The sequence below is a fragment of the Dendrobates tinctorius genome, unplaced genomic scaffold (genome assembly GCF_039654945.1).
Source record: "Dendrobates tinctorius isolate UK_male_01 unplaced genomic scaffold, ASM3965494v1 ptg000254l, whole genome shotgun sequence".
Lineage (NCBI taxonomy): Eukaryota > Metazoa > Chordata > Amphibia > Anura > Dendrobatidae > Dendrobates > Dendrobates tinctorius.
The window spans coordinates 10,163,956-10,182,277 of record NW_027361921.1 but is presented as its reverse complement, the minus strand read 5'-3'; the positions used below and the strand labels follow the sequence as shown (position 1 = coordinate 10,182,277).

The following is an 18,322-nucleotide window of genomic DNA, read 5'->3' as shown; positions in this document are numbered from 1 at the left end:
GGTTTAAGTCAGGGCTCTGGCTGGGCCAGTCAAGTATGGTCACAGAGCTGTTCTGAAGCTACTTCTTTGTTACTTTAGCTGGGTGCTTAGGGTCATTGTCTTGTTGGAAGGTGAACCTTTGGCCAAGTCTGAGGTCCAGAGCACTCTGGAAGAGGTTTTCATCCAGGATATCTCTGTACTTGGCTGCATTCAGGTTTCCTTCAATTGCAACCAGTCGTCCTGTCCCTGCAGCTGAAAAACACTCCCATAGCATGATGCTGCCACCACCATGTTTCACTGTTGGGATTGTATTGGGCAGGTGATGAGCAGTGCCTAGTTTTTTCCACACATACTGCTTAGAATTATCACCAAAAACTTCTATTTTCGTCTCATCAGACCTGAGAATCTTACGTCACATAGTCTGAGAGTCCTTCATGTGTTTTTTCAGCAAACTCGATTCTCGCTTTCATGTGTCTTGCAGTGAGAAGAGGCTTCCGTCGATCACTCAAAGACCCGACTGGTGGAGGGCTGCAGTGATATTTGACTTTGTGGAATTTTCTCCCCTCTCCCTACTGCATCTGTGGAGCTCAGCTACAGTGATCTTCGGGTTCTTTTTTTACCTCTCTCACCAAGGCTCTTCTCCCACGATTGCTCAGTTTGGCTGGATGGCCAGGTCTAAGGAGACTTCTAGTGGTCCCAAACGTCTTCCATTAAAAGATTATGGAGGCCACTGTGCTCTTAGGAACCTTGAGTACTGCAAAAATTCTTTTGTAACCGTGGCCAGATCTGTGCCTTGCCACAAATTCTGTCTCTGAGTTCCTTGGCCAGTTCCTTTGACCTCATGATTCTCATTTGGTCTGACATGCACTGTGAGCTGTGAGGTCTTATATAGACAGGTGTGTGCCTTTACAAATCAAGCTGGAATCCAATGAAGAAGTAGAACCATCTCAATGAGGATCACAAGAAATGAACAGCATGTGACTTAAATATGAGTGTCTGGGCAAAGGGTATGAATACTTATGACCATGTGATATTTCAGTTTTTCCTTTTTAATAAATTTGCTAAAATTTCTACATTTCTGTTTTGTTTCAGTAAAGATGGGGTGCAGAGTGTACATTAATGAAAAAAATAATGAACTTATTTGAATTTACCAAATGGCTGCAATGAAACAAAGAGTGAAAAATGTAAAGGGGTCTGAATACTTTCTGTACCCACTGTAAGATCAGACAGATCATCAACAAACTCCTACCCATTCTATATGAGGATCAGACTCTAGCCTTAGTTCTATAGTCTGGGTGCAATATACGGTAGTTGCGAGAAGAGCACCTACACTTGGAAATATAATATCTCCTAGTATGCTTCTTTCCAAATTTCCTCAAAAAACATGGTTGGATTGTAAGGTGTTTTTAAAATGCAGTAGCACAAATTGCAGAACATGTAAACAGGTGACAAACACTAAAGCTCCCGTTACACATAGCGATCCCGACAATGATACGACCTGGTAAGGATCGCTGGTGTGTCGCTACATGGTCGATAGTAACATGTCAAACAGGCAGATCTACTCAATGACGCAGCAACGATCCGGCGATCCATATAACGACTTCGGCAGTCGTTGGGACCTTGTCACACAGCAACTATTCTGATGACTCACGCTTGCGTCCCCGAGTTCTGAGTCGCCAACGAGGTTGCTCGTCGGCGTCAAACACAGCGATGCATGCTGGCCAGCAGGACACCAGCGATCAAAAAAACGGCCCAGGACATTCGAGCATGATCAGCAATATCACAACGGGGGCCCGGTCGCCGCTATGTGTCACACGTAGCGAGGTCGCTGTTGCCTCACAAAATCTGTGACGTTTCAGTGATCTTGCTGACGATCTTGCTATGTGAGACGGGGCCTTAAAACATTTAACAATCATGATAATACCCTGAATTGCAATATTAAACAATTCATGAACTGTCACTCGTTTAAATTATATATAAAATTAATTGTTCTATGTGTAACAAAGCATATGTAGGATGTACCTCTAGGAAATTAAAAACACGTATATCAGGGCATGTCTATGACATTTCAAACACTGCAAACATCAATTGTAAGAACTCATAAGTGGCCAAACAATGTGTTTCTAACCTTTCACCCAGCAATGCATCTCTTCAGGTATGTGGGATCGAACAGGTTACGAGATTGTTACATTGCAGAAACATCCTCACATCTGAAGCCTTTTTTGGATATACGGTAGATCGTTAGGAACGAGAGTGCGTAATGGTTTCAACAGACATAGTAAAATCACGTTTCATTATTTTAGAGGATTTTTTATATGTTGGTTTCTTTTTATACACATGCTTTTATAATCTCATTTTGTTAGTTCCAGTATAAATATATATGTTTAATATAGGACCTCTTATATATCACATGATTTGATTTGATCAATCCATTGGTCCACGTGCATCTTAAAGCATTGTGGGATCTGACAGGTTTTAGCTTTGATAAAGATCGCCTCAGCGATCAAAACGCCTCATTTTACTCTGGATCGAGTGCGGTTCAAGAGCATGCACATGTTTTAATATGGACTAAACAAATCTTGGATTTTATCTAAGGTGCTAGAACATTTCACATTTTTCATTGTCTGCCACGTCTAATCAGGACTGAGTTCCGTGCACCTGCTGCGGCTGTCGGTGAGCTGGCTTTGTGTTACTTAATAATTCCACCCCCTATGCAATATTAAGGAAATCCTGAAAACATGCAGTGTTGTGGGCCACAAGGACTGGAGTTTGGGAAACACTGACCCCAGAGAAAGTAACACGATGTGGCTGCTACTTGCATCTGACGGCAGAAGCAGAGGCAAACGTTTTGCAGGACTTTGTAGGTAACACATCAGTGCTGGCAAACAGGTGTGCCACATTCACCAGTGCAAGTAGGCGTTCACCCAGCCACATGCAGCAGCTACATTGAGGGTGTGTGCACACGATGCAGATTTGGCTGCGGATCCGCAGCGGATTTGGCCCTGCGGATCCACAGCAGTTTTCCATGCACTATACAGTACCATGTACACCTATGGAAAACCAAAACCGCTGTCCACATGCTGTGGAAAATTCTATGCAGATTTGCTGCATTGAAGGTGTGTGCACACGATGCGGATTTGGCTGTGGATCCGCAGCGGATTTGGCCCTGCGGATCCACTGCAGTTTTCCCATGTGGTGTACAGTACCATGTACACCTATGGAAAACCAAAACCGCTGTGCACATGCTGTGGAAAATTCTATGCAGATTTGCTGCATTGAAGGTGTGTGCACACGATGCGGATTTGGCTGTGGATCCGCAGCGGATTTGGCCCTGCGGATCCACAGCAGTTTTCCATGCACTATACAGTACCATGTACACCTATGGAAAACCAAAACCGCTGTGCACATGCTGTGGAAAATTCTATGCAGATTTGCTGCGGTTTATTTTCCGCAGCATGTCAATTCTTTGTGTGGATTTTGCAGCGTTTTTACACCTGTTCCATTATAGGAATCCTCAAGTGTAAAAACGCAGGGCAAATCCGCACAAAATCTGCACTAAATCCGCAGGTAAAACGAAGGTCATTTTACCTGCGGACTCTGTAGAATCCGCGCGGAAAAATCCGCAATGGAATCCGCAACGTGTGCACATACCCTAACAACTCTAGAGAGCGCTGTAGTATCTTGCAAGTGCTCTCAAAACATTTTGAGTCTGAAGAAATGACTTGTGGAGAAAGGCTCAAGTACACGCACTACCAGGAAAAGGCACAGTACAGTCCCTAAAACATACAGAAAAAATAGATTCGCAATTAAGGCCGGGGTCACACTGCGTTTAGGCAGTCCGTTAGACGGACAGCTTACACCGCGGTATAACGCGGTGTAACGCTGGCATTGAGCCCATTCACGATGTGCCGTCATTCAGTGATGAAGCCTCAGACACGGCCAGCAGCGTCTGAGACTCCGTCACCACTAGCGCAGATGAATCATCTGTGCTAGCGGGTATAGCATAACGCGATCGCGTTATGCTATACAGTTAACACAGCCCGTCAACGCTATGCGTTGAACGGGCTGCTAAACGTAATATGAACCCAGCCTAAGTAACAAACTAATTCATCTTGTACTCAGCAATGAGAGGTAAATGGGTTCCTTGTTCATAGGAGCTTCAAATATCTGCTGGTGTCTCTATAGTCCACTGAAATGTTCATTATTTGCTGGAAAAGGTTATGTTACTTTTAAAAAATAAAATTAGTAGAAAAAATATGTAATTTTGCATTTACTTGCCTATAGATTGAGTACAGTTTCTCTCAATTAAGATGGTAAAGGCTTGATATATCTGCAAGAAATTGAAATTATTTAAAAAAATGCAATTATTTATTTAAAATATGTCCAATAGCTATATAACTTACTGTACCTTACTGAACCCTTGAAGGTTTAAAGCATGAAGCAGTCCAGAAGAATTGATTATTACCTCACTTGATGACAGCCCTGAAATAATAATATTAAATGAATAATTGTTTAACTTGTCAATCCCTTCTCTATAATGCCGAAAATCTATATCCTATACATATAGGATTGATACAAACCCCAATAGTCAAATCTGTACAATGGAGACAACATCAAAATCCTTTTGAACCCAAATTGTCTCTTCCCTGGAAAAAAGGAGGCCCTGCACTACTCTGCCTATATGTAAATAAATCTCAATCTTGGTAGTCTTTTTTCAGCAGATATCCAGTTTTAATCACCTTTACTACAGTGGGCCTCTGCTTCAAAGGAGATTTTAATTTGTTGGGTTTTTTTTTGCCCTAGCTGCAGCTATTTTCCTCTTTTCCCCATATGTTTAATGTGAGGTGTGCTTCAAAGAGTTTTAAGTGTAAGCTCTTCTCCCAGATGTTCTATGCCAGGATGATATCCGGAGATATTTTATGGATTTTAAATTTTCTGGGACACCTCCTCCTTTTAGAAATGGCATTGGAGGCTGATTTACAGATTGCCTACCAAGCCCACGTTATGGCACAACCTCATTGGATTCAACAATTCCACCCCTCTGTTGGACTCGGAGCTGGCTTTTCCCATGAGGTCACTCGGCGGCTTCAGACAACTCTGAAACTTCTGACTTCTGGGACGTACTCAGATCAGAAACTGGTCCTGTAAAGGATTACGGGTACCGCATTACTACCACCCTGACAAGCTGCGGACACTGGTTTACAATCACCCTGACAGGCTGTGAGACACAGTATCCCACTATCCGGACAGGCTGTGGACACAACTTTCAAGCCACCCCGACAGGTTATGGGTACTGCTTTCCCAACATCCCAACAGAAACGTGTGTAACACCTTTTCCTCACCCTGACCGGCTGTGGGACAGATTTTCACACCATCCGGACAGGCTGTGGATTAAAAGTATTAGAGAGTGGACGTTCCCCCAAAACGTAGCCTAAGTCAGTGCATTTGGGTCTGGTTGCTCCTGTGTTTGCTACATGTCTCAGAGTATGAATCTTATATCGGAGCCATGTGTACCAAAATGAAAATGTTTAGAAATGCCAAAGAAGGATTAAGGATATTTCATCTGTACTGTATGAGAAGGAGAGTTGAAGGAGTTACTAGTGACTGTTGCTTGGTTTTTATGCATGGTAATTCCTTACCCTTCCCTGTTTTTGTTTATTCCCCTATCTTCACACCCCGATGCTTTCCTCTGTTACATGGGAGTGAATACTTTGTATGCCTGGAGTTTTCGATTATCCCTTTTCTGTGTAGCCTTGTTTTGTCGGGTTGGTATACGATTCACTGTAGCGCCCCCTCTTCCCTGGGTGGGGAAAGAGAACAGACAGAGAGCTAACTTAGGAGATAAGGCAAGGACAGAGGCCCTGGCATCTTCGCCATCTGAAGTATCCAGGGGAGCAGGGCGAGCTAGGTCGCTCCCTAGTGTTAGGGACAGGGAAGGAGCCCCTGGTCCCGGGTCTCTCGACAGCTGTGTCGTGCCAGTGTCTATCAGCATGGCATATCTAGAATTGGCAAGCTTTGCCCACTCTTCCTTGCTACTGCTCCAATCTGTCAAGTTGCAAGGGTATCTACTGTGTAACAGCCATCTTCATCTGAACCCACTGATTTTCAATTGGATTTAGGTCTGGGCTTTGGTTGGGCGATTCCAAAACAGTAACATTCTTAGTTTGAAACCATAATTTTCTTTGTTTGGAGATATGCTTAACTTCTTCACGCCTAAGAAAGTTATCACCTTCCTTAACAGGCCAGTTTTTACAATTATGTCCACTGTCACTTTAGGAGGTCATAACTCTGGAACGCTTCAATGGATCCCACTGATTCTGAGAATGTTTTCTTGTGACATATTATACTTCATGAGAGTGGTAAAATTGATTTGATACAACTTGCGTTAATTTGTAAAAAAAAAAACAAAAACGGAAATTTGTCGAAAATTTAGCAATTTTCAAACTTAATTTTTATGCTCTTAAATCAAAGAGTCATATCCCATAAAATAGTTAAAACTGAACATTTCCCACATGTCTACTTTACATCAGCACAATTTTTGAACAATTTATTTTTCTTAGGAAGTTATAAGGGTTAAACTTTGAGCGGTGATTTCTCATTTTTACAACAAAATGTGCAAAAACATTTTTTTTAGGGGCCACCTCACATTTGAAATGACTTTGAGGGGCGTTTATGATAGAAAATACCCAAATGTGACACCATTCTAAAAACTACACCCCTGAAGGTGCTCAAAATCATATTCCAGAAGTTTATGAACCCTTCAGGGGCTTCACATGAATTAATGGAATACGGAAGAAAAAATAAACATTTACTTTTCTTTCACAAAAATTATCCTTTAGACCTATTTTTTTTTTCCTTTTCCCAAGGTTAACAGGAGAAAATGGACCATAAAATCTGTTGGGCAATTTCTCCTGAGTACGCTGATACCCAATTTGTGTAGGAAAACAACTGTTTGGGCGAACGGCAGGGCTTGGAAGGGAAGGAGCGCTATTTAACTGTGTAAATGCAAAATATGCTGGAATAATTAGCAGACACCATGTTGTGTTTGGTGAGCCCATGATGTGCCTAAACAGTGGAAACCCACCACAAGTGACACCATTTTGGATAATAGACCCCTTTGGGAACTTATCTAGATGTGTATTGAGCACCTTGAACCCCCAGGTGCTTAACAGAAGTTTACAATGTTAACCCCTTACTGACCGCTGACGCAATACTACATCAGCGGTAAGTATCCCCTGCTTTGAGGTGGGCTCCGGCAGTGAGCCCACCTCAAAGTCGCAACATGTCAGCTGTTTCAAACAGCTGACATGTGTCCGCAATAGGAGCGAGCGGAATCGCAATCCGCCCGCACCTATTAACTAGTTAAATCTTGCTGTCAAACACTTACAGCGGGCATTTAACTAGCGGAAATGAGCGCATCGCCGACCTTTGTCACGAGATCGGGGGTCAGCGACGTGTTGCCATGACAACCAGAGGTCTTATAGAGACCTCTATGGTTGTTGATGGCAGATTGCTATGAGCGCCACCCTGTGGTCGGCGCTCATAGCAATGCTGTATTTCTGCTACATATATATAGCACTTTATTCGGCGGTATGATGATAAAGCATTGTTTTTTGCTTTGTTTTTTATTTTTATTTTTTAAGGGGTTCACTAAAGGGGTTAACTAGTGGGACAGTTTTATAGAGCGGGTTGTTAAGGACGCGGCAATACTAAATATGTGTACTTTTATTGTTTTGGGGTTTTTTATTTAAAAAAATGAATTTATCAGGGATTTTTTTTTTTAAATGTATTCTCCGATTTTTTATAAATTATTTATACACTTTTTTTTTTACTTTATTTTACTGTCCCAGGGGCAACATCACGGTAATGTGTCAGATCGCTGATCTGACAGTTTGGACAGCACTCTGTCAGATCAGCGATCTGACAGTTGCTGCAGCAGGCTTCCTCATGCCTGCTCTCTGCAGGCACTGAGTAAGCTACCTCCCTGCAGGCCCCCGCCGCCATCTTGGATCTGGGGGCGTGCAGGGAAGGAGGCCCCCAGAGCAGCGCAGCACATCGCGCTGCGCTGGGGGTCTCAGGGAAGCACGGAGGGAGCCCACTTCCTGCCGATGCTTCCCTAATCCACCGGAACACTGCGATCATGTTTGATCGCAGTGTGCCAAGGGTTAACGTGTCGGGGGCGGTCCGTAACTGCCACTGACACACAGTGCCGGGTGTCAGCTGTGCAAATCAGCTGACACCCGGCCGCGATCAGCGGTGCCCCCCCGCCAGGAGCGCCGCTGATCGGTGAGACGTACTATCCCGTCCCCGGTCATAGGGGCCTGGGTACCATGGATGGGATAGTACGCTTCATGTCAGAAAGGGGTTAAACTGCAACAACAGGCGATCAAAAGAACGTATCTGCACAAATGTGGTATGATTAAAAATGTCAGCTCGGCACGCAAAAAAAAAAGCCCTCACCCGACCCAAGATCACAAAAAAAACGAAGGCGCTATGGGTCTCGGAAAATGGCGCAATTTTTTTTTTTTATATAGCAAACTTTGGAATTTTTTTTCACCAGTTAGATAAAAAAGAACCTAGACATGTTTGGTGTCTATGAACTCGTAATGACCTGGAGAATCATAACGGTAGGTCAGTTTTAGCATTTAGTGAACCTAGCAAAAAAGCTAAATAAAAAACATGTGTGGAATTGCTCTTGTTTTGCAATTTCACCGAACTTGGAATTTTTTTCCCGTTTTCGAGTACACTACATGGTAAAACCAATGGTGTCGTTAAAAAGTAGAACTTGTCCCGCAAAAAATAAGCCCTCATATGGCCATATTGACGGAAAAATAAAAAGGTTATGGCTCTGGAAAAAAGGGGAGCAAAAAACGAAAAATAAAAAAAAGCTCTGGGAGTTAAGGGGTTAAACCATGAAAGAAAAAAAAATCTTTTTTTTTTTTAGCTCCAAATGTTGTATTTTCACAAGGGTAACAGGAGAAAATGGACCCCAAATTATTATGTGCAATTTCTCCCGAGTTCACCGATACCCCATATGTGGTCAAAAACTACTCGAGGCACAGTGCAAAGCTCAGAAGGGAAGAAAAGCCATACCACAATGCAGATTTTGTTGCACTTGTTTGAGGGTGCCATGTTACACTGACAGAGCCCTTGAGGTGCCAGAACAGTAGAACCCCCCATAAGTGACTCCATTTTACAAACAAAACCTCTCAATGAATTCATCTAGAGGTGCAGTGATTATATTGACACCACAGGTGTCACAGACCTTTATACCATTGGGCAGTGAAGAAAAAATAATTTACATTATTACAACCACAAGATTGTGTGTTAGCCCAAAGTTTTACATTTTTACACTGGGAAATGGGTAAAAATGGCACCAAAATTTGTCTCACAATTTTTACTGAGTGTAGAAATACCCCATATGTGGAAGTACAGTACTGCTTAGCCATACGAAGAGACTCAGAGGGATGGAGCGCTATTTGCCTCCTGGAGAGCATATTTTCCTAGAATAGATTGAAAGCCAACAAGTGCTAGAAAAGAGGAATCCCCTCTCAAATGACCCTATTTTAGAAATTATAACCCTTTGGGAATATATCTACACATGTAGTGACGATTTTGACTCCATGGATGTTTTCCAGAAACAAGCAGCAAAGGATGTTGCTGAGTGAAAATTGCAAATTGCCAATGTAGTGACCAGTACATTGTAGTGACCAGTACATTATGGCCATCGCATGATTCTTGATTCTTAAGCGGGCTCTCATCACTACAAAAATGCAAAACACGTGGGTGCTAAATGTGGTTTAAGCACATTGAGGCTCAGAAGGGAGGGTGTATTTGGATTTGGGAGCGGAGAATTTGCTTAATTTCTTTTGAGGGCAAGGAGCCATTTCATTTTCCACGGCCTCTGTGGTACCAGCAACATGGAAGTCCACTATATTTCCATTAACAGATGATGGACCTGTGTGAGGGCTTGCTTTTTTGTGTATTAAGTTAAAGCTTTTATTGGGAACATTTTACATAACATTTATCTGGCGCTCTTCTGTGAGCACTTACTTAAGGGTTTCCATCTAAATCTCCGAGTGATGTGACAGATGAAACCCTCGATGGATCCATTCACTATAATGAGGCAGCAGAGTTACTGAGGACTCTGTCGGGCCTCTTCAGGTTTGTCCTTTTCAGAAGTGCATAAAACTGTGGTCGACGGCACTTTTATGCAATCCTAAAAAGACGGACTCCGCCAGATCACAGGTCCTATGGTGTCCACAGTGCCTCCATCTAACTCATTATAGGGAATCTTCAGCCGGGGGTTCTATCTGAATCACGTATTTCCGAGATGTACATGGAGACCCTAATGAAAGCTTTCAGCGTAGAGCGCATAATAAATGTACACCGAGCCATACTGCGATCTTTGGAAGGCAGAATGAAAAAATCAACAGCAGGTCAAGTATTGGTTCTATTTTTTACCACGTTACGCGATACCAAATTTATATAGTTTTTTTATGTTTAGCTGCTGTCATACAATTAAAAGACGCATTTAATTGTGAAAACAAGTTTTTACATTACCATATTTTGAGAGCAATAATTTTTCCATATTTCGGCAGACAGAGTGATATGATAGCTTTCTTTTTTACAGGATGAGCTGATGTTTCTATTGTTACCATTTTTGAGCACATTACATTTTTTGATTGCTTTCTATTCCGAATTTTGAGAGACAGAATGAACAAAAACCATAATTTCAGGAATTGCTTTTTTTATACCGTTACGTGTGTGGTAAAATTTGTAAGGCAGCTTTATTCTTCAGGTCAGTACAATTACAGCGATACCCATTTATTTTTTATGTTTTGTCGCTTTTACAGAATAAAAACTATTTTACAGAAAAAAAACTTATTTTTGCATCCATTTACTCTGAGAGCTATAACTCTTATTTTTCTGCTGATGGAGCTGTGTGACAGCTTGTTTTCTTGCGTAACAAAATGACGTTTCAGCGGTACTGTTTTTATTTATATTAGTCTTTTTATTTGTGTTTTATTACACTCCTTGGTCAGCAGTATGATTCATAAAGCATTGTTTTGTCACTCGTTTTTATTTGTTTTACAGTGTTCACTGAAGGGGTTAACTAGTGTGATTTTTTTTTTTGTTTACATAAATAAATGTATTTATTGGAATATATATTTTTGATTCTTTATTTGGGGATTTTTTTAATATATTCTTACACTTTTTAATAATTTTTTTTTTATGTTTTTACATTGTCCCAGGATGGGATATCACTGATCTGATACTCTGCAATGCTTCTCAGGTCCTGCTCTGAGCAGACACTGATACGCCACCTTCCTTGAAGGACCCCGCAACTATCTTATGGCCGGGGGTCTCCATGGAGACCATCAAGACATGATCACATTGTGTTTTCCTGATGAAAGCACGCAGGGAACGGAGTAATGCTGCTCGATGTCGCTGTCACTACTGACAGCGGCATCAGAGGAGTTAAATGCGTGCGATTGGTCCTTGCACCGATTGTGGCTTTGTAGCAGGGTGTCAGCTCTCATATAAAGCTGACACCCAAACTCGATCACAGAGGCGCTCAGCATGAGGCAGCACGATCGCAGCGCCTTACATATATAGCGCATGTCGTGAAGGTGTTAAAGTCATGCTGAAAAGCAAAATTCCATTTTATATTCATTTTTTTAGAAAAGAACTAAAGTTTTGGAGCAAAATGGACTATACAGAAATAATCAGAATTTCCTCTACCTCTTGATGAATTACCCACTCCCAATTGCCGAAAAACAGCTGCAAAGCAAAATGCTGCCTCCACCATGCTTCACTGTGGTTATGGTGTTATTTCGGTCAGGCACAGTTTTGGCTTTGCACTAAATATACCTCATGAAATTATGACCAAACAGTTCAACCATGATCTCTTTAGACCATAACATGTTTCCCACATGCTTTTGGCAGACTTTATGCAGGTTTTGGCTATAAACAGCCAGACTTGATTTTTGTTGAGAGAAAATGTGACCTACTTGCCACTTAACCACAGAGGCCAGACATATGAAGAATATGGGAGATTGTTATCGCATGAGGTACTCAACTGGTATTTTCCAGAAATTCCTACAGCTCCTTTAATGTTGCTGCAGGCCACTTGGCAGATGCCTAGATTCATTTTTTTTCTGGACTTTTCATCACATTTTGAATGACGTCCAGTTCTAGGTAATGTTAAAGCTGTGCCAATTTTTAAGCCACTTCATTTGACCATCTTCACAACATTCCATGGTATATTTAATACCTTAGAAATATTTGTGTACCGTCCTGGTACTGCATAGTTTGCAGATCATGTCAGACACACGCTGACAGCATTCTTCAAAAGGGCAAAGAGTACGGAAATAAACAGCAGGAATAAAGTACACGGTAACTGATGGCCCTTTCACTAGATCTTGTCAGGTCACTGAAGAGTAACCTTTAAATTACTAACAGGAAATCGGTGGCAGGTGCATTATGGGGAAGAGAGGCAGCTGAGCTGGAAGCTATGCCTGCCCACTGCACTTGCAGCTCATTGGTATAACAATTCAACTTAAAAATTTTTACAAACCGTCAACCTAGATTTCTAAACTAAAGGTATAGTTATAATGAGCAATACAGTGCCTTTATCTAGTTGGCATTAATTTAGGTTATAAAAACTTAATGACAGGTCTACTTTGAAGTACTTACGATCCATGTTGCTAACAAATACTCACAGAAAAATATTAAAAATCGAGAGTACTCTGTGTCAAAAATATGCAATTAAAATCATAAGAGTTAAGTAAATCATATGTCAAGAAAACTTAAAAATCCCCTGAAATAAAATATAACAAGTCAAGAAAGATGACAAGGGAGTAGTGTTGTTGAGGCTTCTTTAAAATTTATACGGTAAAAAAAAAAAAAAATTACCACACTATAAAGTCATAACATTAACACAACTTACATACAATTCTGAATATGAAAACCTTGAATGAAAAGAACGTTAAGGGGAAGGAAGGGGGATTAAGGGTCTATATATTTTGCTGGGTCCAGAAATAATCCTATGGAGCTCACATTGTCTTGAGAAAGTCACCTTTGCATTTAATGTACTCTCAATTTTTAATATTTTTTAATCTACTGGCTAACACGGTACATAGCTATTATTTTCATGTACCAAATACTCCAGCATGCTATAAGAATTTGTACATACCAAATGAAAATGCATGTGTAACAGGCAACTGTGTGGTTTTCAGGTCTTCATTTACGAATTCACACTCCACTGAAAACTAATGGAATAACAATATTTTCAGACATCAATACTAGAAAAATATATATGTACACAAATGTATTATTGTGCCAATACCTAAATCAGGCAAACAAAATACAGTTGAAAATAACTTAATTTTATGACGCTGTGTGGTAAAGAAAGTCAAGGTTCTGTCAATATAAAGCCCCGTCACACTTGGCTACGCACCAGCAATCCAGGCAACGATATGACCTAGTAGGGATCGCTTGTGCGCTGCTACGCTGTCACTGGTGAGATGTCAAACAGTCAGAATTCACCAGCGACGCAGCTAAGATACGTAACGATACGACGGTCATTGGGACCCTGTCTCTCAGACCTGTAGTATTGAGGTCGTTCGTCGTTGTCCCTGTCATACACAGTGATGCATGCTGGCCAGCGGGACAGCAGCAATCAAAAAATGGCCCAGGACATTCGAGCACGATCAGCGACATCGCAGCAGGGGCCCGATCACCGCTATGTGTCACACTAGCGAGATCGCAGGCAAGATCTCTGTTGCGTCACAAATCGGTGACGCAACAGCGATCTCGCTATGTGAGACAGGGGCTTAAGTTATACAGCCACAGTGTTATTTTACAGGTGACTCAAAAATAAACATACGCTATCTTAGCAAAGACACCAAGACAGTAATAGTTTTACCTGCTGTCCATTTTGCCCTAATAACCTTAGTGATGTTTCACCAAAGGGCATAAATAAAGGGGAAATGCAGATTAAAGGGAATCAGTCAGTAGGTTTAACCCTCCTGAGCAGTCTATGGGGGCAGACAGGTCACAGGAAGCTGAATAAACTGATACCTTGGTGTATGTGATGTAATGTCTTAATAACATTTTGGATAAACCTGGAATATGTAAATGAGCTGTTAAAGATCTATTGTACGGGCACAGATCTCCAATAGAATCTGACTCCAGATCTAATTTTAAACGAAAGGAGTCACCATCAGTGTGAGACAATTAATGCTTGAGAGCCAGCTCTCCTGATCTACATGTCTCACACTGGTAATGCCCCCTTTCATTTCAAATAAGCTCTGGAGTCATAGCCTAAAGGAAATCTGTGTCTGACCATAAATCTTAACAGCTCATTTACATATTAGGAAAAATGTGGAATTCCATGGAATAAAACATTGGATCGCAGATATCAAAAGTATAATTTTATCTAGCTTACCATGAAATACATGCCCATCATATGAACAGATTAGAATTGATTCTATTAACAAATTCCCTTTAAAGATAGAATAGGGGTAAAATGATTGACTGATGTAATCAAGAAGACTTTCTTTTTACTTCACATTAATGAACTGAAGATGGAGAGAGATTAAAATTAGGACTGAAAACAGCAGATAGAACAAATGTTTATTCATATAATACCAGTAATGTGTTTCCATATACTCATGTAATTGGCGACTCTTCATAAATATACAAAACTAGGATAAAACGGAGTCCAAAATATGCCAAAAAAATACAAAAGATTATTAATACACAAATTAATAATTTAAAGAGTTACAGAGAAATTTACATGGGTTTTGTCTGTATCGGATACGATTAAATCCATGGGTGTGAAACAAGAGAGGCCGTAGTGTAGGACAGGAACAAATGTTAAAGTGCAAGCAAAAGGAAGGGTTTTATCCCATTGTAGAGATTCATGAGAAGCCTATGTATAAAATGCCTATGTATAATTATCATCTCACATACACTGAAAATGAGCAAGTGATCAATTGTGAAGGCAAGTAATTAAGCATTCAGTATATCATGTCTATGGGTCCTTTTGTTATGCACTGTGCATTTTACAAATAGTATTAGTAATATAGTGAATAGTTACCTATTTCAATAGTCCATCCATCCTAGACCGCGGCCAAATTCCCCAACACGCGTTTCATGTTAAATGTCGCTTCCTCAGGGGGCGTGACTTAGGTATGTAACAGTCCGGTATAAATATCATGCTATTCTGGTCACATGGCCGGTCAGCAACCTCTCAGATACTCTATTTTGGCGCAAACGCTCGCTTCCCGCAGCCACCTCCTCTCTCCCTTCCAGGAATGCCCACACCACGGTCACGTGAAGGGGCCAGTACCAAGCCACACATCACGCAAACACAGGCTGGGTGGTAGCAAGAAGAAGAGAAGAGGCCCAAGACAATGGTGCACATCCACAGCAAATGCGAGATAACAAATGAGACAGCAATTAGTTGAGAAGAGACAAAGTAATACAGCATGTAAAAGTATATTTAAGGGAACCTGTCACCCCCCCAGGCGTTTTTAAGTAAAAGAGCCACCTTGTGCGGCACTAATGCTGCATTCTGTCAAGGTGGCTCTTTTATTTAGCGTCCCTTCCACCGCAGAAATAAGCGTTTTTAAAATTGGTCAGACATACCTGAAGTTTGACCGGGGGGGGGGCAGGTCTTTCCCCCCCCGGACACAGACGCCTTACACCCATCAGTCATGTCCTCCTTTCGAATTTGGCGCCGCCTCCTCTGCGTTCTTTCCTTTTCCTGGCACCTGCTCTGTAATATTTTTTTCTTGGGCATGGGCAGTTAGCGCTGCCCGTGCTCTGAGATCACATCATATCCTTCCTATCGCGCCTGTGTGGACGCGCGGCCAGAGATCCAGCCCCGCAGTCTCTTCTGATTTATTCACACTCAGGCACAAAGCAATGTGACTGCAACAACCATAGATCTCAGGTTGTCAAGGCAACGCATCGCCGACCCCCGATGACGTGACGGGGGTCAGCGATGAGCTCACTTCCGGCCCGGCGGCCGGAAGCGCTAGTTAAATGTCCGCTGTCAGCGCTTGACAGTGGGATTTAACTTGTTAATAGGCGTGGGCAGATGGCGATTCCACCTGCGCCTATTACGGGCACATGTCAGCTGTTCATAACAGCTGACATGTTGCGGCTTTGAGGTGAGCTCACCGCCGGAGCCCACCTCAAAGCAGGGGAGTCTGACTGCTGACAGACTATCACATCAGCAGTCAGAAAAGGGTTAAGTGTGTGGATTAAAAGTTAAAATATGCTTGTTAATATCAACTTTTAATGAGTTGTATCATAGGTGATGCCATAGTGTGAAAGTTAAAGTGCTATGGGCTTATGAGTGTAAATAAAGGATATGCAACCAAAAATGGCAATTCTGTCATCTTGTTATACATGTGTATATATATATTATATACATATATATATACACACACACATATACATTATATATACATATACAAAGCTCTAGTAAAAAATAAGAGACCACTTTAAAATGTTCAGTTTGTCTGATTTTTCTCTTTAGTATATTTTTGAGTAAAATGTAAATTGTTCTTTTAGTCTATAAACTTCTGACGTTTCTAAATTTCTAAGCAATAAATTTTGTATTTTGTTTCTGACACAGAAAAATGGTAAAGATTAAAAAATAATAAATTAAAACAGAATCCAAGTAAAAGGGAGGATTCGTCACTGCTCATAAACCCCAAAGCAGTTCCGTGACTGCAGTCCAAATCACACATCTGGACCGAACGCCATAATACCATCAGAATGGGTGCTCAATCCAGTGAAAAACATGAAATAAAATTATTTAGCAAAAGAAAGAAAGGATGGCACTCACCATTCTATCGTAGAAATTCTTTATTGGTTAAAAGGCATTGGCTCGGGAGGAATGAACAGAGAGTGGACAACGGCCGTTTCACGCACTTGCGCTTCTTTTGACATGTGGATTTACCTGCGGATTTTTCCAAATCCTAGTGGAAAAATCCACAGCACCTTTCACTATGTGTGCACATAGCCCAATTTACTGAGATAATGACTTTTGGGTTTTCATTGGCAGTAAGCCATAATCATAATTAACAGAAATAAACACTGGAAATAGATGACTCAGCGTGTAAAGACTCACTGAAAAAATTTTTGTGAGAAGAACCTGTATGTATGTATGTATGCATACATCTGAGCTCTCTGTCTACAAAAGCACAATTCTGGGAACAACTAAGATCTTGCGCAGAACCCTCACACTCCCAGGCCTCTATTAGAGGACCTGCGAATGAGAAAGGACAACAAAGAACACCCCCAGTGGGGGCGAGAAGGAAGTTTTTTATATATCTATATATCTCTATATATAAAACTGTGTGTGTGTGTGTGTGTGTATCGCCAACCAATCAAGAAGCATCTTTCATTTCACCAGAGTTGTTCAAAAGAAGCTGAGCTGTGATTGGTTGCTATGAGCATCAGTTTTCCTTGCAACCAATCACTAAGCATCTCTCATTTCACCAGAGCTGGTTAAAAGAAGTTGAGCTGTGATTGGTTGCTATGAGCAAACCATTTCCAGTGACTACCTCTTGAAGCTCATCAAGAGAATGCCAAGAGTGTGTAAAGCAGTAATCAGAGCAAAAGGTGGCTACTTTGAAGAACCTAGAATATAAGACATATTTTCAGTAGTTTCACACTTTTTTTGTTAATTATATAATTCCACATGTGTTAATTCATAGTTTTGACTCCTTCAGAGTGAATCTACAATTTTCATAGTCATGAAAAGAAAGAAAACTCTTTGAATGGGAGGGTGTGTCCAAACTTTTGGTCTGTACTGTGTGTGTGTGTGTATATATATATATATATATATACACACACACACACACACACACACACACACACACACATATATATACATATATATATATATATATATATATATATATATACATACATATACATACATACATACACACACATACACATACATACATGCATATACACATACACACAAACATCTATATATATACCCCCAGAGTACAAGGTAAAAATGGCCTGGATTCCTCACTGCAAGAGGGGATTGTAGCAGGCAGATGTAGTCTGTGTAGGTCCAGGCATCCCAGCACTGATGTCCTACCTACCTCTCAGCAGGCTGGGTATGTCCCCCTGATTAAAATTGGCAGAAGAGTTAAAGAGTATTTGGTCAGTGGTTTACCTCAGTGTTTTAGTATTTTACCTCAGTGTTTGACCAATATTTTATCTCAGTGCTTGATCAGCATTTTACTTCAGTATTTGGTCAGTATTTTACCTCAGTGTTTGGTCAGTATTTTACCTCAGTAGT

The 18,322-nt window shown here is 41.1% G+C and overlaps 1 protein-coding gene across 3 annotated transcripts in view; it reads right to left on the bottom strand.

Annotated features, from left to right (window-relative positions):
• The window catches only part of PGAP1 (post-GPI attachment to proteins inositol deacylase 1), a 794,782-nt gene that overhangs the window by 355,633 nt on the left and 420,827 nt on the right, over nucleotides 1-18,322 (bottom strand). For all 3 annotated transcript variants that reach the window (XM_073558145.1, XM_073558147.1, XM_073558146.1), the window contains 3 exons: nucleotides 13,178-13,253; nucleotides 4,388-4,461; nucleotides 4,258-4,309 (listed from right to left, as the gene is read on the bottom strand). In XM_073558145.1, coding sequence (XP_073414246.1) covers nucleotides 4,258-4,309; nucleotides 4,388-4,461; nucleotides 13,178-13,253 — 202 coding nt within the window. The remainder of the gene's footprint in view (nucleotides 1-4,257; nucleotides 4,310-4,387; nucleotides 4,462-13,177; nucleotides 13,254-18,322) is intronic.